This window comes from Populus alba, chromosome 6 (assembly GCF_005239225.2).
Source record: "Populus alba chromosome 6, ASM523922v2, whole genome shotgun sequence".
Classification (NCBI taxonomy): Eukaryota; Viridiplantae; Streptophyta; class Magnoliopsida; order Malpighiales; family Salicaceae; genus Populus; species Populus alba.
The window spans coordinates 12992373-13014950 of NC_133289.1; the positions used below are offsets into that span (position 1 = coordinate 12992373).

General features: G+C 32.2%; 3 protein-coding genes across 8 annotated transcripts; 1 reads left to right on the forward strand and 2 right to left on the reverse strand.

Annotated features, from left to right (window-relative positions):
- Positions 1 to 992: 992 nt before the first annotated feature.
- LOC118047963 (casein kinase 1-like protein 1) lies at positions 993 to 5862 on the reverse strand. Its single transcript, XM_035057436.2, has 14 exons — positions 5532 to 5862; positions 5410 to 5450; positions 4897 to 4966; positions 4602 to 4750; positions 4414 to 4509; positions 4211 to 4281; positions 3762 to 3823; positions 3590 to 3653; positions 3416 to 3500; positions 3205 to 3331; positions 2983 to 3065; positions 2843 to 2906; positions 2358 to 2497; positions 993 to 1763 (listed from the first exon to the last, which is right to left on the reverse strand). The coding sequence occupies exons 1-14, from the start codon at positions 5605 to 5607 to the stop codon at positions 1464 to 1466; spliced, it is 1428 nt and encodes a 475-aa protein (XP_034913327.1). The 5' UTR covers positions 5608 to 5862; the 3' UTR covers positions 993 to 1463.
- A 2466-nt stretch (positions 5863 to 8328) lies between these two features.
- LOC118047960 (IQ domain-containing protein IQM1) lies at positions 8329 to 11250 on the reverse strand. The gene is made up of 8 exons (XM_035057435.2): positions 10665 to 11250; positions 10445 to 10559; positions 10254 to 10319; positions 10003 to 10091; positions 9742 to 9829; positions 9436 to 9666; positions 9211 to 9312; positions 8329 to 9038 (listed from the first exon to the last, which is right to left on the reverse strand). Exons 1-8 carry the CDS (start codon positions 11126 to 11128, stop codon positions 8583 to 8585), a joined length of 1611 nt encoding a protein of 536 aa, XP_034913326.1. The 5' UTR covers positions 11129 to 11250; the 3' UTR covers positions 8329 to 8582.
- Positions 11251 to 19673: 8423 nt separating this feature from the next.
- Positions 19674 to 22239, forward strand: LOC118047959 (uncharacterized). Of its 6 annotated transcripts, none has more exons than XR_012170112.1 (4): positions 19674 to 19918; positions 20047 to 20265; positions 21108 to 22062; positions 22192 to 22239. XR_012170112.1 is itself a non-coding variant. In XM_035057431.2 (4 exons), the coding sequence occupies exons 1-4, from the start codon at positions 19884 to 19886 to the stop codon at positions 21446 to 21448; spliced, it is 477 nt and encodes a 158-aa protein (XP_034913322.1). In that variant the 5' UTR covers positions 19688 to 19883; the 3' UTR covers positions 21449 to 21598. The 6 variants fall into 6 exon arrangements, 4 of the variants coding, with proteins under 4 accessions (XP_034913322.1, XP_034913323.1, XP_034913324.1 ...); XR_012170111.1 differs by having other exon boundaries at positions 19676 to 19918; positions 21111 to 22062; XM_035057431.2 differs by lacking the exon at positions 22192 to 22239 and having other exon boundaries at positions 19688 to 19918; positions 20047 to 20118; positions 20237 to 20265; positions 21108 to 21598.
- Positions 22240 to 22578: the final 339 nt, after the last annotated feature.

Sequence of the window (22578 nt, forward strand, 5' to 3'; positions counted from 1 at the left end):
TTTATCCTAGCTTACTCGAGTTATTTTTTTTCTTTTCTTTTTTAATTGAATATATTTTTTTACTATATTAAAATATTAAATTTATTGAGAATCAAGCTTCGCAATTTATTTTGACTTGTTGTTCATGAGGTTATCTTGGTTTCACGACTTAGATCGTTTTGACTTGTTGTTCATGAGGTTATCTTGGTTTCACGAGTTAGATCGTGGATTTCACAAGTAAATCAAAGTTGGATCAAGTCCATTCAATATGTCACCGTCTATTTTTAAAATATATATATATATATATATATATATATATATATATATATATGTTCAGTAATTATAGTCTGATATGCTTTATTTGTTTTTTTACTAATGGGTTTTTTTTGTACTAAAGAACACGGTAGTAATACTTTATGTTTTTTTTTTATATTTTTTAAAAAAGTTAATCCACAAAAAATCTAGTAATATCTAACATGATTGGGCATTAAATTAGAGAACCACGTCTAGGATTTAAAAAAATAATAATAATAAAATTTGGCCATCACTTATATTAAATTTCTAGAATTTGTGAAGCTCGTGATAATTTATTTATTTTCTTAGTAAAATATCAAGACGCCGTTGCCAATGAACGTTCCCTTTATTTATTTCAACGGCGTGGTGAGAGGATTGCTGACTCCTCAATCAATAAACACGTTTCAAAATATGTGACGCTCCCTTTCTTTATTGTTTTAAATTATTTTTAATATACTTATTTTAAAAATAATTTTTAAAAAATATAAAAAATATTATTTGAATACATTTTAAGATAAAAAAAAAAAACTACTTTAAAAAACATTAGCTAATTATTTAGTCAAATGAAAACCATTTATTAGAAAACACAGCGACCATAATAACATTTCTAACTAAAATATTCAACATCGTAGTTCCCTTGAAAGAGGGAAACATGTCCGATATTACTAGTTGATATTCACTAACTAAAAAAAATAAAAATAAAAATAAACAGGCAAGGCAAAATCAAGCTACCGCTCAACATAGCACCCCAGGAAAATATTTGAACCCCAAGCCTGAGCCTTGAGTGGTTCTAAAATCTTGAGAGCTGAACAAGAATACAGTGGCCATTTTTCACTGCCATCAAGTTTTAAATCTGGGTAAAAGAAACATTAAGAAAAAAAATCCAACGTGTAGATGAACAAGAGAGGAGGAATATGGGTGAAGGAAGTGGAGAGATTTGAAGAAGTACATCTGATTGAATACACCCAGAGCAGTGCTTTTTGCTGCAATTGAATTCAGCTTCTCAGGCCTGTCTGTTTCCATTTAATCAGCTGACACTTTTATGCATACATTGAAATCTAGAGTTCATCCAGGCTCGGAGCCACTACTTTCAAACTCTTCTCAGCTCAATGAGAAAAAAACAACCCTGCTTCGAGTGTAACAGCACACCAGTACATTCATGATTTACAACAATGCACGGTGCCGAGCTCCTAATGATGAACCTTCTCATCACCGTCAAAATTCAGACTCTCAAATCCTTTAAGGGTGGTCTCATATGTCTTCATGTGAGAGGTGTTTCTACTTGATGAAGTGAGCCTTGGGTCTGAAGATCCAAGAGGAGGACTTCTTTGCCCACTAGAAATTTTATGTATTGCTCCAGGGCTAGCATCGGCTGTGCAAGACCGTTGGGGATCAGACTCGCTTCCAACAAATACATCACGGCTGCTGGAAACAGCTGCAGCTCGCCTTGAGGATCCACTTGATCGGCCCAAAAAAGTGGAGTTGGGTAACTGCAGCAGCCAATTATAATGCAGTTTAGATCTGAAACACGAATGTGGGGGAAGAAAACTAATTGCGGACTATCAGTATGTATGTGAAATCTTCATGATATAAACGATTAGCCAACATCAATAGCGGAGAAAGCAAGAACAAAGAAAATCAATATCAATCCAGGAAAGATATTAAGCAACATACAATAAAGGGAGAATTTCACACATGCAAGTTAACAGAACACTACATATGTAGAGTAAAAATTTTTAACCAACAGCATGAACAGAAGATAATGCATAGCCACAAACACTCAGGTTAGCCAGCAATCATGAATACACAACGCAACTTGGAGGCCATGGCCTGATGATACTATGCTAGCAGGAGTTTGACTGTCAGTGAGCTCAGAAACTGGCCAAGATTTTAAGGGGCAGGATTGATGGGATTTACCAAATGCAAGTTAACAGAACAAGTTGCAAACATGTATAAGAAAAATAGAACACTTAATATTCAACATGCATCAGGCCATACTAAAAGCTTGATCATGCGTTATAAGACAGTCAGGAAGCTTTGCACAATTTGGGGCAGAAAAAGAAAAACAAATCCAAGCAACTTACCATGGCATCCTTTGTAATTGGAGATTCGTTAGCAACTAGACTTTTCTGCTTTGAAGAACTTCCAGCATTTATGATCTGTCCTGATAGCCTCCGGCGAGAGGATTCCATTGTTTGGCCAGCTGCTCGCGCTTCTTCTCCACCTGCATTGAAGAAAGAAAAGGTATAAAACCCAAGCATATGTTAAGGGATAATCATTCACCTTCTCTTTAGAGTTTATTCTTCATCAATTAACTGCTATTTGGTATTCGCCCAAGTGGGAACATGTAGGCAGTATTTAGCTAGATTCTAAATCCATAACACACACACACACACACAGAGTACTGGCAAATTAAAAGACTGAAATTAAATTGGAGAATGACCAAATAAAAGTAATAAAAAAACTTACAACAAGAGACCATCCACTGTAGAAAAGACAGTTTATGAAATGAAGAAACCATTATGTGAAGGAATACTTGGAACCAATTTAAAAACGCAACATAAACTACCTGTTTGTCTATCCGCGCTGACAATAGGAGGAGGCATTCCAGAACTGGTTCCAACACCAAGGCCCTAACAGAAACAACAAAAATTCAAATGTATTCCACACCAATAACTAAAAGAAATAAAATGTTCCACGAACACTTACAAGGCCGCGAGTTGGAGGATTAGCCAGCTGTGATTGCTGATACTTCAATATTGTCCAGTCAAAGACATAATCAAACTGGAAGCCTGAAATATAACATCAATAGATACAATTAGGAATTCAAATGCCACTTCTATTATTCTATCAAAGCCAATAGAAGTGAAATACAGAGACTAGTACAGACACTGTAGACTTGAAGGCATTTAACTACTAAAACATCCTTACCCTCGCGAATAAAGAGGTCACGAAATATTCTCTTCAAATAAGCATAATCTGGCTTATCATCAAATCGAAGTGAACGGCAGTAATGAAAGTAAGAGGCAAATTCAGTTGGATAACCCCGAGACAGTGCCTGAGGAAGCATCATATCTCAGGTTAGATTATTAGACTTGGCAACAGAATTTGCAGGCAACCTTGGTAATTAGAACCACTTTACCTCAATCGAAGTAGAAACCTTTTTTTCACTAATTTTCTCATACTTTTGTTTCTTAGTTCCAGCTTTTAGTCCCTGCCAAGGAAGGCTACATGGACAAACATATCAGTGATCAAATTTGCAAAGGAGGATACACAGCCAGGTAGGGTGGGTAGGCAGGCAGGCAGAGAGAATCACCTTCCTCTCAGGAAGTACATAAGGACATAACCAAGAGATTCTAGATCATCCCTCCGGCTTTGCTCTGTGCAGCCCAACAAGTCAAAAAATGGAGCAATCAATGTTATGAAACAAAGGGCACTAAACGGAAGGCCAATAGACTACCACACACAAAAAAAGACAAAGCACGTACCAATGCCCAGGTGAGTGTTCATGCTTGCATATCTAGCAGTTCCAGTCAAATTTTTATTTTCCCTGTATTGTGTCAATTCCGGTAATGACTTAATTACCACATATTATCAACAGAAATACCAAAGGTGAAAAACAAAAGAGTATACATGAGATAGCTGAATGAAATACTTCTACAATCACATCAACAGTAAAACATAGACAAGACACCAATATACTGTATTTCAGAACCCAATTATCAATGCAATTAAGTACAAAAAAAAAAAAAAAACCAGCAGCATATATATTACAACTATTGAGGATATTGGCAGATGACATGAATTTCCATATGCAGTTTTATTTAATATAATCCTAAACAGAGCAAAAGAGTATCAAAATATATTTAACGTAACACAAGCACCCACAAATATGTGTGTACAATGTGCACATGCACCCAAAACACAATCTTTTCACCTGTAAGGAATGTGTTGATGGGTTGAACTATCTCTGTATTTCTTTGCCAAACCAAAGTCAATGATGTATACCTATGTACAAGTGAACAACACAATTTTTATATGGATTTCCTGAAAGAAAAAAAAAGTGAGATATGAAATATATCTATCTATATATATATATATATATATATATAAAAGAAAACATATACTTCATATCAAGACCTGATTTGCACGCCTTCCCAATCCCATAAGAAAGTTGTCTGGCTTGATATCTCGATGAAGAAATGATTTTGAGTGAACAAACTCGACACGGTTGATCTTGAGAGAAGAAAGGACACAACAACATAAATAGATAATATTTCTGAAAGGTAAGTACTACCACTGAAAATGGAAAATTTGATGGAACTCACCATCTGATCAGCAAGCATAAGAACTGACTTCAAAGAGAGTTTCCGACTGCAGAAGTTAAAGAGATCTTCAAGACTAGGTCCAAGCAAATCCATCACCAGAACATTATAGTCTCCCTCAACCCCGAACCACCTCACATTTGGAATACCAGCTGCCAAGATAGAAAATGATCAGAAAAAAGATAGAAAAATTAATAGAAGAATGCGCAAACAACAACACGCTCATACAAAAATAAATTTTAAAAAAGTAAATAAACATATAAAAAATCATGAAAAAGATATCAGGAAATATCATTACTTCCTCCCTGCAGGATTCTGTATAACTTGGATTCATACAGCAACTGAGGATGCTTTGTTTTGACATTTTCCTGAACAATTCAAGGATCACAGAGACCTAAGAATATAATCATTTCGGTTCAAACCCACAAAGAAAATTAAATAAGAAAAATCATTAAATTAAAAACACATCAAAACAATTAATTGAATGAAAAGCAATCCAACATTATTAAAGTTGTGCAGTAAGAAGAAATAGAAAATTTAGTTCACAACACTACTAAATTCTTGATTGAAAATTGAAACAAACATAAATAAAAAAATAGGTGGAGTCCAAATATAGCAAATCCTCCCCTGCAGCTAAAAGAAATTACTGAAAACATTAATTAGACCACCTATATAGAAAAATCAAATTAAATAATTAACTGAACTGAATCCAACATAAAATTAAAAAAAAAAAAAAAAAAAAGGAAAAACGAAGAGGAATTGAACAAAATAATCAAAAGGGAAAAATCACATTAGTTAAAAGGAAACTTACGAGCTTAATGGCGACTTCTTCATTAGTCTGGATATTCGTACCTAATTCAATCCAAAAGGCCAATGAGAAAAAATAAAAAATTATTATTTAAATCAAATTTAAAAAAAAAAAAAAAAAAAAACCTAGATAGATCTCTCCAAAGGAGCCGCTGCCGATCTTTCGGCCGAGCCTGAACTTATTACCAACACGCGGCTCCATCTAAAGAAGCCGAAACCCTAACCGAAAAATATTAGGCAAAAGTTGACACCCAACAGTAAATCGATACAAGAATGGCGGAATCGGAGATCTACAAAAACAAACAAACAAACTTCCTAATCGAATAATATTTAGAAAAAACAAAATAAAGGGTTAGATAGATAGCGTCTGTCACTCTATCATCTTTCCTTTCCCTTCTTTCTGTGTTGCTTCGAATGAAATTGAAATGGATTTTGATCATCCAAAACCAAAAGCGTTCGGGGCAAAAAAAAAAAAACAAAAGACAACTTGGAGTAGCAGTGGATTATAAATTAGTCCCTCTATTTTGTCAAAACGAATTGATAGTCCTTTTTTTCCCAAAAACTAATCAATTAGTTTTTTCTTTTTGTCTATCTCATGTTCTTTACCCAATTATTTTGTTTTTTTTTTTTAATAAATACTAAATATATATACTCTCTCTTTTTAAAATATATTTTTTTTAATTCTCCAAAATTAATTTTTATGCTTACACAACCTTAGAATATTATTTTTAGTATATTTTGAGTGATGTACATCCTTCGTGTTATTTATAATTTTCAAAAATACTTGTGATAATAAATATTGAAAAGATAAATATAGTATAAGAACTTATTTTGTGAAGAAGTTTCAACTCAAAATCTTCCAACTTCAAAGTTAAATGAAATATTCTTCTAAAATTTAATAATTTATATTTAATATTAGAATTAAATAATAATAATAAGAACAACAACAACAACAACAACAACATTTCATGTTGTTAAGGAAAATTTTAGGATTGAAAAAAGTTGTCATATTTTCTTTAATTTTAGGAAATCAAATTGAATTCCTTGGAAAAAAAATACACACACAAATGAAAGCCTAAATATATAATATAATTATTATTTAGTATGGTTTTTAGATCAAGTAGATAATATCATAATAAAGAAAGAAGAATAAAGGTTATGAATATTTTTACTTCAGTTTTTAAAAAATTAATTTCAAAATAATAATATTAATAATAAATAATTTTCTTTATTTTATTGGCACAAACACATATATATTATGAGACTCTATGGACACTTGTCTTTTTCATTTTTAAATTAAATAAAAAGCATTAATAAAAACTAAAGAGGTCATGGAAAACATTATAGCTACCAACATAAAAATATTATATAAAAAAACTTAAAACTAATTATTAGGGAAACTAAACTCTTGTCACAAGATACATTAATTATTACTAAATAATTCAAAAACAAGTAAGTTTTTTAAAAAAAAATACAAGATAAAATGATATCATTAAAACAAAAATTTAAATATGACTTTAAAGAAGCAATAGATACTTTCACAAAGATTTTTTTTTTAATTATTATGTCAGATAAAACTAAAACGACATGAGTAAAAAAAATATAGCCTTAAAGGGTTCTATTATCTTTTTAAAAATATTTTGTTATTATCAATCAGATAAGAACAATTAAATCTTTTCATAAAAAATAAAAAGTAGGCAATCCATATTTGGGCAACGCCAACATTGTGAAAGATATTGGTTTCTTTTAAGTTATGTGTGTTAGTATTGGGTGGTTGGTTTGTCATCAATAAGTTTTTTTTTTTCCTTTTTTTATATTCTTTCGTTTCCAAAAAAATAACTTGGTTTTCTTTGTAAATTTAGTTTTTATTCTTTTTTATTTTTAATTTTTATCCTTGATTTTTTTAAAATATTTTATTTGTTTTTTAATTTTAATTTTTCATATATTTATTTTTTATAATTTTAGTTATAATTTTTTTTGTTTTCTAATTTTTTTTATATAAAAAAAATGATTTGATCACTTAATAAAATATTCATATGAATATTGTCCGCAGCATCTCGCACTTATACAGTCTCATCTTCACAGTAAAACATCTCTTTTACTATAGGAAATAAAGCATGCGAGTGAACACTGAGGGTCCGACACAGAAAAAAAGATTTGTGTCTGCTTAACTGTTGATACGAACATCGAAGCAATTATTTTAATCATTTTGATAACATCTCCGTGGCTGACTTGATTAACACGTGGCGAGCGTCGCAGGTTTGAGAGCACTGGCGGCCAATATTTTCTGTTATGTTACAAATGATATGTTATCTGTGTTTTTTTAAGCGAAAGAATAATTTAAAGTGCGTGGGATTATAGTAATGTTAGTGGTTTAAATTATTTTTTTATTTAAAAATATATTAAGATAATTTTTTTTATTTTAAAAAAATTATGTTTAATATTAGTATATTAAAAACATTCTAAAAATATATAAATAAATAAAAATATATTTTTTAAAAATTACATTTTAAAATACACATTCTCAAATAAGAAAAATTATAAAATGCAGGTTACGCTGCAAATTCAAACAGCCTTAAAGTCTATAAACGATAAGCACGAGAGCTTGTTTAGAAGTGTGGTTGCGGTTGTTTTTAAAAGTGTTTTTCATGTTAAAATATATTAAAATGATGTTTTTTTATATTTTTTAAAATCATTTTTAAGATTAGTATATTAAAACTATTCAAAATATATAAAAAATTAATTTTTAGTAAAATAAAATTTTAATCTTTTAAAAAATATAGGTACAACCTCGTTTTTCAAAAACTTTGAAAAAATCATAAAATAGGATGGAGGGTGCAATTTTTTATGAAATGGTTGCAATTATCATGCATAGTAAAGAACCAACAACCCTGCCAAACGAATTCACTGTAAAATAAACAAATAAATAAATCATGAATTGAATTGATTATATGCATCTAAAAAAAATGAAAAATACTACACCAACTTTTTGATTACAAGACATACAAACCCAAACACTTAAAACTTGGCCCAAGTAAGCCATCAAAGAAGAAGGGGGCAAAAAATGAAGTAATAAATGAAGAAAGATTAAATCCCCAAAACTTGGAGAGTAAAGAATACGGTTAGCCCCTCAATCCCCTCCGTCATCTTCTTCTTCGGTGAACATGAAATGATGCCCTAGTTAGCTACAGCGATTGGGGTCCTAGGACTGGGAATTCCCATGTATGCAAGCCTAGGTGAGACCCTGACCTTAGGGCTTGGGCGTGGAGAAGGGACCGGGCCATAGTTAGCCAGATGCCCAGGAGCCACACGAGGCGACAGGTTGACCTGTTCAAGAGCTCTCGACTGTAGTCCTTTAGGATAGTCCCGCACACACCCAATCCGGGCCCCAGTCCCAGTGGTCCAATTGCATGGCAATCGTTCGGTCAAGTCAAAGACAGTAGCCGGCGGATTGGAACTGTTGGTGATGGTGTTGTCTGCTAGATCAACGGCTATGATGGCGGCAGCGTCTAGATGATCGGATGCATTTGCATCGGTCAGCTGTGAGATATCAGCGGGGCCCGACATAGACTCTGGTTTATGTTCCTCTTCAGTCGCCCTTATTGAAAGATTGTCGTCATCAATTGCACACCTCTGTTTTTCAAAATGATAAAAGGAAACAACACCTCTCATCAGCTATTCTGTACTGAAACTAATTTCAAATCACAAATTAGACATGTTCAACCAAATATACAGGAACAGATGCCGCGTATGTAAGACAGTTGTGTCTAATGTTGTGGACAAATATACAGGAACATCAGCCTACCTTAACGTTGGTAAGATCGACATGGTTTTCCTGGAGAAAGCTAATGAATTCCTTGAAGTTTTCTTCTGTTGGGTGGTAATGTCCACTGTATGGCCATATAGCCTGCGTAGCATTAGAGGCGAGCTTGTTCAGGTCTTGACGAATTAATTAATGTGTTGCCGGAGACTGGAGATGCAAATTAAATTAACAAGCGTGTGTACGAGCATGGTAATAATGAAAATTTACCTCAAGAATCCCATCGTGTGCAACCAATCTTCCGGCGGCCGTTGTCGCGCCGCCGGCGAGAAAACTAGAGTGTTGAAACCTACCCTTTTTCTTTTGCCCCACGTACAAAGCCCTCGCCGTGCTAAGCACAAATATCCACTTGGAACCTTCATCTGTATCAACCAGCATTCCGCTTTCCTTGTATACAAGCTTCCCATTTTCAACTATTACTTCATACGCTTGCCTTTCTTTCTGGAACATCATAAGAACATCAGATTAGTGGATCTTGTGTGCTGAAGATTAGTATGGAATTGTCATGTAGCTTACCGGTCCAAGATATTTGATGCATTGAAGGAGTAGAGTGGGCCTCGGACATTTATCTAGATTTACTTCTTTGCCGTCTCCAACATCCAACCTTCATTTCATTGCAACAGGACAATAATGTCAGTCAAAAAGGAAGAAAGAGGGCTGAAATGTAGTTGTGTGACATTAATTATCCCATAATATTCGTTGTTTCGAATTCTGCTAACGTTATATCGAGCTTCCAAGCATCAATTTTACCAGACAGCAGTTTGAGAAAGTACTTACCAGTAGAAAAAAGGTTGGCTGCTCTCGCTTTTGAACCAGACATCATAGTAAAAGTGCAGATTATGACCGTATCGATGGCGTGTATCAATCTATTATCCATGGCAAAAAGCAGAGTTAGTTTGCGTTAGACCAGTGGTGTCATGTTGCAAAAGAAATGCCAAAGCTTCTGCTCAACGTTGACAGTAATGGTTTCCGATCAAGCCCACTTGGCATTATTACAGTTTCACATTGAAGTGTTGAGTTCAACTTACAGCTTCAAGCCAATGTTGCAGGGCTAGCTTCTGAGCTTTCTCGTCCTTTGATAAACCTTTTCCCACCTGCAATGAGAGATCACTTCCTTAAATATCCACTTGATTGTCGGAAGAAAGAAACGAAATGTTTCAGTTTCTCTATGGAAATATAAAACATTAATCTGCTGAAACTAGAAATGGCAAGAAGGTACCTTGGCAGCCCTTGTTCTAGCCCTTGCCCACCTTGAAACAGCGGTTTCTGGTTTCTCATCATTAAAGAATGACACAGAACTCCGCTCGAGAGCAGCAAAATCCAAGGCCTTCCACCTGCAATGTATCAAACAAATTAACCAATTACAACCATCCACCAAGAACAAGAAACATCAAGATTTAAGCAATTTCTTGGCAATTGCAGATTATCCAAGGACTAACCAGAGCTCCTCAACCACAACCGCACAATCTGCAAGATTTCTTCTAGTCCGATAGCTCTTATAAACCTTCTGAACTTTAACTGCAGCAGAGTCAAGCTCACTTACTGGTCTCGGTGAAAAATAAAATTCTGGAACTTGTTTTTGCAGCAATCCATCTCTTCCATTGAAACTACTCAAACCCAATTCCCCCCTGTCTTGAACTAGACTCTTGAATGACAAAGATTGCTCCAGCGATACTGTTACAGGTGCACAGTACTTCAACTTTCTTGAATTCTTAATGTTATTCGTGTTAGACTTTATCGGCTTGGTCGTGGTTTCTGTGTTTATTAGCTTAAAGCTATGTGATCTCGAAGCTACACCGCCATGTTTAGGGCTCAAACACATGTCGAAGGCCAAAGCAAACATGCAGCTGTGCCTTACAATCTCTTTCCAGGCTGAGGATAACAAGGAAAGCGATAAACCCATACACTGTCAGACACCAATGGAGGCAATCTGGGACCTGATCAAAGTTATTCAGAAAACTGTTTCTGAATATAAATTCGAAATAAATTGAAAATATTTAATCTTTTAGATCGCAACTTGTTCTCTCTCTGAAGGGTGCATAAAATGGGACACTTCAGACAATCAGACATTCACAGTCATATATATACTCGATCCCATCTAAAAATTAAAAAAAAAAAAAAAAAGAAAAAAAGAAGCAAAGACATATCATCAAATCTCACTAATATGTTAATAAAGTACAGGTTGTGACTGCAGGATATTATGTGTGACAATCTTGACCCCCCCGTGGTCTTACGTTATATATAAATAAATTCAGTAATAGAAGCAAGCTTCAGAAGTTAGAGCAGTCGTGGAATTCTCCGAAGAAAATCAAGAACAGATTAAAGGGGTTTGAATAGAAATATCAATAACGTGGTAGAAATATCATTCATTCAAACCCAATTACTATTTTAATCTCGAAGTTCAAGTCAACAACCACGAGTGCTTTGATGAATTCAAAGCTTGACGTTCTTCATTCCTCTTTTAGTTTCTGCATATCATTATTTTGTTATACGCTTCTGTTGTTGTTCTTCGGTCGTGTTTGTTAAAACACTCACATTCATATTTTCAAAAAAACACTTCACCTTCCCTTTTCTACACCAACATGATCACCATCATGTATGTAAGTTTGAAAAAGAAAAACAGAAAGGGAGACAAGCTTTAGGTAATGGCGACAATATGCTTGGTCAAACATGGAAAACTCAAGCTTGTAATGTTTTTCGTTCAAAAAACACGACATCGCTATTATAAATATATTCACACCTAGGATTCTTTTTTCTTTTTTTCTTTTTTTGCGCTCTTTTTATTGGACAGTCAACAAGCTTTTGGTAATGGCTTCGGTCATACACGTTCTTATATAATTTTACTAGTACAGCTGCTATTATAAATTGCTACAAATACTGTTGTTTTTATAGAAATAAAAATATATATAATTTGAATGGAAAATCTTTCAAATGATGAAAAACTTTAATTGAGAATTTTTTATATTTTAAAAATAAAATTGTTATAAGAAATTATTTGATAGTAATATTAAGACTACCTATACAGTACTGTATGATATTTTTGAGGTTTATAACCTTAGAGGGTTTTTTTTTTTTTTTTACATTTTACATTTTTATCCACGAATTAATTTTTTCACTGGTTATAATTATATTATAAAATATACAAGTACCTTTCATGTTCCTCTACTCACAAACGCAATATAGACGTCACTGTAAGGGAATCGTGGTAAAAGTTCACTTTGGCCTCTAGAGTTTTCATTTTTTCAATCTGGACCCTAGAGTTTTATGATTTTATGAATTTGCTGTCATTATGTTCCAATCCTTATATTCATAGATATTAGAGAGAAAGTCACAGGGAAACGAAAAGGAGAGAGAGAGAGAATTTGCTCGACCACAATTTTGTCATAAAAAAGATTAATATAAAAGTTCAATAATAGTAGTTTTTCCCATTAACCATGCCAGATAAAGTCGCTAAAAGGTTTTAGAATTGAATTTTGATTTTTTATTTTTAGGGTGAATTGAAATGGATAATTTAGGTTTCAAGTATTGTTTTAGAGATATTTACTAGTTAAAATAGGGTGAAAAAAGAGTTTAGAGGGTGAAGAAATTAAGATTTGTTTTTTTAGTCACTAGAAGAGAGAATTGAAAAATTATTTCAATAAACAATACATTATTTACAGTAATTTTAATATTGAGTGGATGATGCATAGTCCACTCATTATAACCAAAAAAATGTTAGGCACATGGGCTTGGTTCAAGTTCAAATATGTCTACGGCTTATTTAGAGGCTCAGCGTGCAAGCTTAGTTTTCTAGGCTAAAGAACTTTTTCAGTTTTAAATAATATATATATATATATATCACTTATTTGTTTTGATGATAACAAAAATTAATAAATTTAATATACTTGTCCAATTATTTAATGTTGTAGAAATTTCTGCACATCATTAAGTAAAAAAAATAAAACATGTGGGGTTTTTACTATAATCATTTTCACTACACACTCTCTCACAAATCACAATGGATTGGAATAGTCAATTTTTTAAAAAAAATTAATTTGATCCTTAAACTTTTTTTTTCATAATTAAGCCTTTTTTAGCCTAAATTTGTACCCGAATGCATATTTTTTTGGGAGGAAGGGTTGGATTAAAAATCAAAGGATTACAGTGAGGGGGGTAACATAGGTGGTGGCTATGAATTTCATACAAGAAGTTTAATATAGTCCCTCATTTTTCTGGCCTAAAGGTGATCGGTTCCTTTACTTTTTTAGAAATTCAATTTTGATACCAAAGTTTATTTTTCTTGTTTTTTAGTTCTTTTTTATCAGGGAAAAAAAAACTTCTTCAGATTCTAGCTTAAAGAGAGAGAATCACCATTTATACCTATTTTGACCACCAAAATAATTGAAATTAGTGTCAATGAGTTATATTTAGTGAGGGGAGTTTTATAGAGGTTGTTTTAAGCATTTATTTTACCTAAAATCATATCTAAGTCGAGGAAGAGAAAATTTATTTGATTTGGTTTTGTGATTTGAGTTGTTTTTTTTTTTTTTTTTTGCTTTAATAGGTTTGTACATGTCCTAGTACTGATTTTCATGTGTTTTCGACTTTAAATGGGTTGGGAAATGGGTTTGGTGAGTTAAAAACCTATAACCCTTATTTTTCGGCCACCATAGTAATCAATGAAATCTGGGTTGGGAGATGAGTTGATGGGTGACATGTTGTCTTCATATTTTAGATAAAAGAAATAAAAAGGGGCGATGTGCCCTTATAAATGAAAAAAAAAATACAGGACCACGTGTGCAGGCATCGGCTGAAAGGCCTGGGTTATTCCTTTCAGAGGCCCATGCATTAGGCCATAGGCCAACATTGTTGGGCTTTTTTGGCCCTTTTATAAAATACATAAAACAATTTAACCCGATTAGTACCATAACATGGATCACAAGTTTAACAAGTTAAGCCATAACATCTAGTCTATTATTTGTTTTTTTTTGTTTAATGCACTTTTAATACCTCAAATTATAATTTTTAAAATGCAATTTCACTCTTTATTACTGATTATCTATTTTTTTAATTAACTTAAATTTTTTTTAAAAAAAATAATATTTTATCCCTTATTATCAACAATTTGCTTTTGTCATTTCAGCCACATGTATGTCATGTATTTGTTTTCTTTTTAAAAATTATACCATTAGAAAATATCATATTTGCTTTATTATTATGTAAATATATTAAATAAAAGATAATCTTTGAAATAAAAAATTTAATGAATTCAATGACATACATAACTTGCTTTAAAAGTTTGGTTGGTAGACTCAAGTTCTCCTGGGTTTTTCTAAAAAAAAAAAAAAAACGAGTCTTTTTTTTATCAATTTTATCTTTTAATATTGAACTAATTTGAGATTTAGGTTCTAATTTTTTTATTTCAATATTATCCTCGTAACTTTTGCATGTTAACTTGGAATAACCTCAATTGATCCAAAGTGTTTCCTTCTCGATGTTAGATAAAAATATCATCTAGTATATAACTATTTTTAAATTTATAAATAAAATATTTTCATTTCTTTTAAAGACAAGTTACCAATACCTAGTTTTTTCTTTTCATTTGGTCTTTTTTGTGTAGCGCGGGACAATGGGTTGGCCTAGATGTCATTTTGGTCTTAATAGGTTTCATTTCATAAGGGTAGGTTTTTTGTTCTTCTCCTTGCCAGGGGAAGTAGATCTAACCACGAGAATTATTTTGGCTTTGGATATATTTTGGTTGTTTGAGATGCTTTTTGAGTTTTTAGTGACTATAGACAGATTTATCAAGGTGTTTATAATGTTTTATAGGTATTTTGGAGCAAGAATGAGTTTTAAATTGAAAAAAAATTAATTCCTTGATTTTCCAACAAACTACAGAAAGTAGGTAATGCATTGTCTGTTGTCCTTTTTAAATGGCTTGTCCCTTTAAGAAATTAAAGGGCCAATATGTGCTAGTTGGGCTATTTTTTTATGCCCAAGTCCATAAGGATGGGCTCCCCCATTTTTTTCTATTTTATATTTGGTTTAAGAAAATTGATAAAACAAATCTTTGAACCCAATTAAATCCATTATCCAGTTGCAATTTAAGGGGTTGATATGTGGCATCCAGGGTTTTGTTTTTTGTTTAATGCCTTTTGTGTCCCTTAATTAAAAAAAATACAATTTCACCCTTTCTTATTGATGATATATATCTTTTTTATTTAACTCGAACATAAAAGAATATAATTTCACATTTTGTTGTCAATTATTTACCCTCACTATCTTAGACCCATGTGCCTGGCATGATTTTTGTTTTTTACTTTTAAACAAATATATTGTTTCACACACAAAAAAAATCACATGCTTTATTGTCGTGTGATTAAATGAAAAATAATCTTTGGGATAAAAAAGTTATTGAATCTGGTAATGTGTATAACGTTCATTGTAAGTTTGCTTGGTTGACTCAAGTTCACTTTTTTTTATTAGATTTTTTTTACCGATTTCATTATTTAATATTAAGTTAATTCCAAATTGAGCTTTTCAATTTTTCTCTCAAAATTATCCTCGTGAGTTTCACAGATTTACCCAAGTTAACCAAAATGGATCAAATATTTTCTTCATCTCGATATTAGATCATAATATCATTTAATTCATGGTTAAAATTAAAAAAAATTAGAAGACATATTATCAATGCCTAGAAATCTTCTTCTCTATTTTTTGCTCAAAAGAAACTCTAATATGAAATGTGGCGGAGCTATGATAATAGGCTGGTTTGGATGTTATATAGGCTCCTTGAATATTATATGGACTTGAAAATCCCTAAGCTCAATATATGTAATCAAGTCTTTGTGAGAATTAATTTGGTATCACAAAAATGATTTTCATCATAAAATATTTTATTGCTGAATTTTCATCCAAATATATTTTAAATGCATAAAAAATTATATGGTGAAAAATACCTCATGAAAAATTATTTCATCCTATATTTTGATACTTTCAATTAAATGAAAAGCATAATCTTTAGTATGTGCCCTTGTTCTCTAAAATATTTTTAATGCCCACTTGTTGCTAAAAGATATCATATGAATGCTTACACCCAACTATTTCTTTTTAGTTAAGTGATAATGTTGTAATTAAAAAAAAGACTAAATACTCAGGAACTTTTTGTACCCAAGATTTTAACTCACCCTTTTAGCATGCTTTTTCAAAAACTCTTTTTCTTTCAAAAACAAGTCTTAGCAGTTTCTCTCTAATTAGAGAACACAAAAAAAAAAAAAAAAAAAAAAACTTTTTATCATTTTTCTTTGTAAAAATAACATCAACATAGAAATTTGAACATTCACCAACTTTTTTTTTTTTTAATTAATTACTTGCATAGAAGTCTGAACAACATTCACCAACCCTTGTTTTTTTAATTAATTACTTGCAGTGATGCAAAAACGTGTTCATAATTTTGCAAGAAGACCAAATTAATTGCGACCAACATAGGCTGCCGTTGATCAAATTCTTGCCATGGCTGGCAAGTTGGATTACCTGTCTGAGTGCTGACGTGGACTATGACTACATGATCAAGCTAATGTCGACATCACTGAAGAAAAAGAAATGCTAACACTATATAAATATATTTAGAAAAACATCCAATCTTATTAACTTTATTGTATTTACGATATCATAAATTTAGTGACCGTAAATATATAAAATTCTTAATAAAATGTCTTTATTTTTTTTTTCTATTTAAAAGTAGTAGATAGATGTCTTGCACTACGGTACGAGCCGTGCCATATTCTTTCCATCATAAAAAAAGGTTGCCAAGAAAAAGCAAGAGTTCTTAAAGAAGTAAAAAAACCAAGACTTGGATTCTTAATCTTACTGGGTTTAATAAACTAGCATAATTTTAGTAATATGAATAAAATATGCAACGACAATAACATAACTAAAAAATGATAAAAAATAATAATATGAGTCCATCAGGGCTAGCATGGCGAATCTGCGGCATGGTTTTTAATTGTGATGTCAGAGTAACATTGTCGAAAGAAATTGAATAAATCATAGTTCAATTATTACATAACCTAATGTTGAAGGAAAAAACAAAAAAAAAAATCAATTTGAGTAAAAACTAAAAAATAAAGATCTATTTCAGCCTAGGTAAAGTCGTTGACCTCGCAACGTAGCCTGATGTGACCATATTATTCGATAGTTTCACCCACATTTAACTAGTTTTTTTTACCCATTATATATATATATATAATGTCTTGATATTCTTTGTTTTATGTTTTGAAGGCACTTTTGGATGAAATATGCAAAAAAAAGTAAATTGGAGGTAATTGATAGATTTGACGTTCAGTCGATGTTTTGTGCAAAGTGTGAGTTCTAGAGGTCGAAATGAAGTGATTCCAGTGACATTAAAAAGCTAACATCCATACCTTTCTGGAAATTTAATGCAATAAAAATAAAATGAGAAAGATCATGGAAATCACATCCTTCAAAGTCAAATCTCGCAATCTGCCAATGTTGACCTTTACCCATTCAAAATTCAATATTTGGAGCTTTTGAAGTCCAATTGATGCAAACTCAATTTTGTTGGATTCCTTACTCAAAGTTATATAAGCATTCAAAATTTTAGAAAAAAAAATATGTCATATGGGGGCGATATGATTTTTCAAAGATAACAACTAAATTCTGTCAGCAAACAGGTTTCATGAAGAAACGAGTCCAAATTACGTTTCGAAGCATCTAAACCGATATCCAAGTTTTTATTTCAGCAATTTAGCTCCTCTAAATCAAATCTTGAAGATTTAATGCAAAGCTATTTCTTCTTTTTAGAAAAATAGTTATTGAAGTACTTAAATGTAAATTGTCAACTTAAAGGAGGGCTATTTTGTAAAATAGGGATTAGGGTTTCTTAGCCTATAAAAGGAAAGAGAGATAAAAAAAAAATTGAGAAAGATGAAATTAAGAAAAAAAATAAAAAAAGGATAAAAAAATTGATGCAAGTCCACTGAGTTAGCGTGCCAAATATGTAACCTAATTATGAGATCGGGATAATCCCATAAAAAACAAATTGAATAAAAAGACGAAGCTTAAATCTTAGACAACTAAATGTTGAAGGGTAAAATTAAAAAAAAAAATTCAATCTAAAAACAAAGCAATGAAAAAACAAACTCGAGTCAACCCGGGTTAACCCACTAAGCCCACGACCCTGGACATGAGATTGAGATAAACCCATATAAAAGAAAAGAGAAAAAAACCACAAAACCCAATTCCCAACTAGCCAAATATTAAAGAATAAAATTGAAAAAGAATTAAAAAAAAACTGAAGTCAACTTGAGCTAATCTTTAAAATTTGTGATCTAAGTTATGAGGCTGGGACTAACCTTATAGAAACCAAACCTGAAAAAAATCATGAAGTCAAATTTCTAATCAACAAAATATTGAAGGATGAGATTGAAAAAAATCTTAATTAAAAAAGGATAAAAAAACAAAACAAATAACAATTAAAAGAACGAGGATCAAAATTGACATAACAATAAAATGAAACAAAACATTTAGGGATGAAATTGAAAAAAAAATTAAATAAAAGAAAGATAAAAAAATAGCAATCAAAATAATGAAGAGAAAATTTAATATAAAAACTAAATGAAACTAAATGCTAAGGGATGAAATTGAAAGAAATAAATAAAAAACCTCAAAATAAATTAAATAACAATAAAAAAAATGAAGACAATATAAAAAAATAAATGAAATAAAACTTTTCAATTTTGTTAGGCCAACACGATTATAAGGAGATGAGATAGAAAAAAAAAAAAAAAAAAAACCTATTAAAATCCAACTATCATGCCTCCACCAACAAGGGGAATACCACTTGGAAGAGTGTGTTGTAAGCTTCAGCTTGGCTGTAAAAAAATTTCTTATGTGTCGCATGAATACTGTAGACGTTGCCCACCTTCAAGTACTTATGTTGCACACACTCGCCTATTTTCTTTACATGTTTATCCCAGCCTACAGACTTGTTTTATTTTTAATTTTGGCCTCTTAACAACTAATTGTTTTATATTAGCTAAAATTAGTTTTATTTTCTAAAATGGAGCGTCAACCCAGCACCAATAACTTCCTTTAATATTACAAGATCGTACCAAAATAACAAAAACAAACTATTAAATTAAATTTTAAATAAATTAAAGTAAAGAGATTAAATTGAAAAAAAATTGATGAACCGAAATAAAAAAAAAGTGACACATTTTCTTTCTTGACCTTGAAAAAAAAAATAGGCGTGAATATTTTTTTTAATTTTAAATTTAGTTATGAAGAAAAAATTATTTTAAATTAAAATTTATTTTATAAAATAAAAAATTAATCGAGGAACAAAACATTTTTTTCGATGCCTCAAAAGTTGTGTATACACACGTGAAAAACAAATCATCAAGAAATCGTAGAAAATCCTAGGAAAAATAAAAGAAAGCCGGTGTTCGAACAGTGGATTCCCTCACAGACGCAGGGCAGGGCCCAAATTTACTGAAGTATGAACTGTTGGATGAGATAAGGAAAAAAATTTTAAAGATGCTTTGATTCTCTCTGTCCCATGTAATATATATGCTATTCTGCATCTGCCTGCGTGCGCGGGTTTCTGATAATCAGAGTGAGAAAAAGAAAAAAAGAAGGTGTTTCTCATCAAAACATCAATGGCTGAATCTGAATCAAAACAAACCCATCTCAGGTACGATTTTTTCAATTCCCCGATCATTATTAATACACCTTTTTAATGGGATAGATGTTACGCTATACCCTCAATTTATATCATAAAGAAACTCATCGATCCATGCCTACTGTCGACATTGATGACAGCACCCCATCAAAGGAAGAGATTGAGGCTCTTGTTCAAACCAAGATTTACTCAGAAAATAATCATGACGAGAGGCATCGACAACAATCCACTTGCTTCATTACCATTTATATATTGCAACTCAATGTTAGATGTTCGTTTATGGGCTCGGATTCTTTCTTATTGTTATGTGGCCTTCTCCTTTTCTTTCAGGCATCAATCTTCAAGATTGGAGAAAGCAGGTGCTTTACTTGATTTCTTTTTGTTGTATTGTCATGGTTCTTATACTTGCAATGGATTCAGATGTTATGATGGTTGTGATCTATTGAGGAAGTTCAGCTTATGACCTGTGTACTTATGGTTTGTGTCATTCGGAATTGGACAGTGGCATTAGGCTAAACGACCAACTGCACAAACCTCTTTAGGCTAACTTTTGATTCCTAACATGGGAGGAGTCTAATTCTTATTGTTTTCTAGTAAAAAAAAAAAACAATTGTTAATCATCACTTGTTATTTCTATTCATATACTGTCTTAGCATGTTCTCACCTTTTCTTCTTTTTATTTTTTATGGAGCCATATTGAAGCCATGTCAGTCTCAAGGACATAGAGTGGTGAACTTTTGAATGTTTTGGGTGGTAGTAAATGTTAGGTATTTGGATTAGAGGAGGTAGAGATGTTGCTGTTTGTGGCCATTTTTTCTCTCCGTTGTTGCAGGGGCTCTGATACCAAAACATGTCAGAAAGTTTCTGGTTCTCCTCACTTGACAGTGAGAACTGAGCAGCATCTGTCATATTATACACTGAACTAGATAACCTCTGGAATGCTACAAGGAAAGCCAGGTACTAGATAGCGATAAACAATAACAATTACAGAAGAACTTGTCAATCTTTTCTGCTGGTACTAACCTGATAAAGATGATAACACACTTGAGGTTTAGGATAGGTAACATATATAGGAGTCTGATATGGCTTCTGACATGAGCTGTATTGTTGTATCTGAAGTTGGAGTCTGACATGGCTTCAATATGGCTAAATAATTTTGAATCAAACCACTTATTTTGCATATATGCTGTTCCTGTATTAGCAGAGAATGATGTCAAGGTAAAGGCTCCCAATCTAATTGAAAGAGCAAAGGAAGAGATTGAAGCAATCATTCACAATGGCAAGTCACCAGTCCATCATCATAAAGAAACTCATGGAAGGAATGATGACATTGATGATAGTACCCCAATTGATCAAGTCAAAGGTCCAAGCGTTTTCCAACGAGTAAAGGAAGAAATCGAAGCCCTTGTTCAAACAATCCATCGTAAGAAAGAACCCAGCAATTCTGTGTCTTCTCCGAAGAAGGAAGGTGGTTTTGGAGCTTGTATTGGGAAATGGTTGGAAAAAATTTGCTCCTTTAACTGGGGTAGTAAGAGAGATTAATTTAATACTTCTGCAGAGCAAAATTTTCATATTTGTTTGTTTTCTGAGAATGTACTACAGCATAGGAAAAATAGAACACAGTTATGAATCAGTAAGAACTCATACCATGGTTGATATATGGAAATTCACTGGATTCGTTTTTCCATTTCATTGCTGTGTATTTTATCTATTGAATGTCTAGTAACACAGATTTTCTTGTTTACATTTGGCAAGATTCACGAGTGCAGTTTTTGTTTCTGATGGGAAAGCTCTGATATTCTATTTTAATTTTACAAGAAACATTTTGGTTTGATCATTGTTAGCTTTTTTTCCCCATTGACTAGGTGGGTCTGAGCTCAAGACTTAAAGGGGAGGGGTCATGCATGCCACTAAACTCGATAATTCTTGTTGAGTTGGTGCCTCTCAGGAAAGTTGGCGAACCATTTTATTCTCTGATAGATAGCAAATAGAATTCTGCTTTTGCACTCCTGTCTCCCCATGATTCCTCCAATCTCCCGTAAGGGATTGAAGTGTAGATTCTATTAGTCAGGTATTCAAGAGAAATCTTACAAAATGAAGATTTAGTCAACTTCAGTGGTCATCAGGCTATTATCCTATGACAAAACCTATGTGGTGTAAGCTTCCACCCCTCATAATTCATGCTATATATTTGAGTAACTAGTAGAGAGAGCTTTTGATGAAGTGGAATGTTTAAGCATGAAGCAGTGGACTTTTCTTTAATTCCTCTGTTTTTTCAAGTGCAGTACTGGTGTAGGACATGAACTTTCCAGTCGCATAGTTGAACTCTTCTACACCTAATTTGTGAAGCCTTCCATAATCTCAGTTGTTGTTTAGCCGGCAAAACCATCCTTTTCTTTTATGACCACTTTACATATGCCTGTCAGTTAAATTGAAAATAACTCAAATCATGAAAGCAGAACCAATTAAGGCAAGAAGAAAACATGAGATGACAGTAGAGCCATCATCGTGGCTACCTTATTTTCTGACACTGGAAGCGCGGGAGTTGGAAAATTCTTGACGCTGTCATCAGAAATTGGAAGTTGTGTCTCATCTTGCCCTCCTAGCTATTGAATGATTGGCCAGGCCAACAAAGACAAATTAATGACAAAATATATGTCCAAGGACGAAGT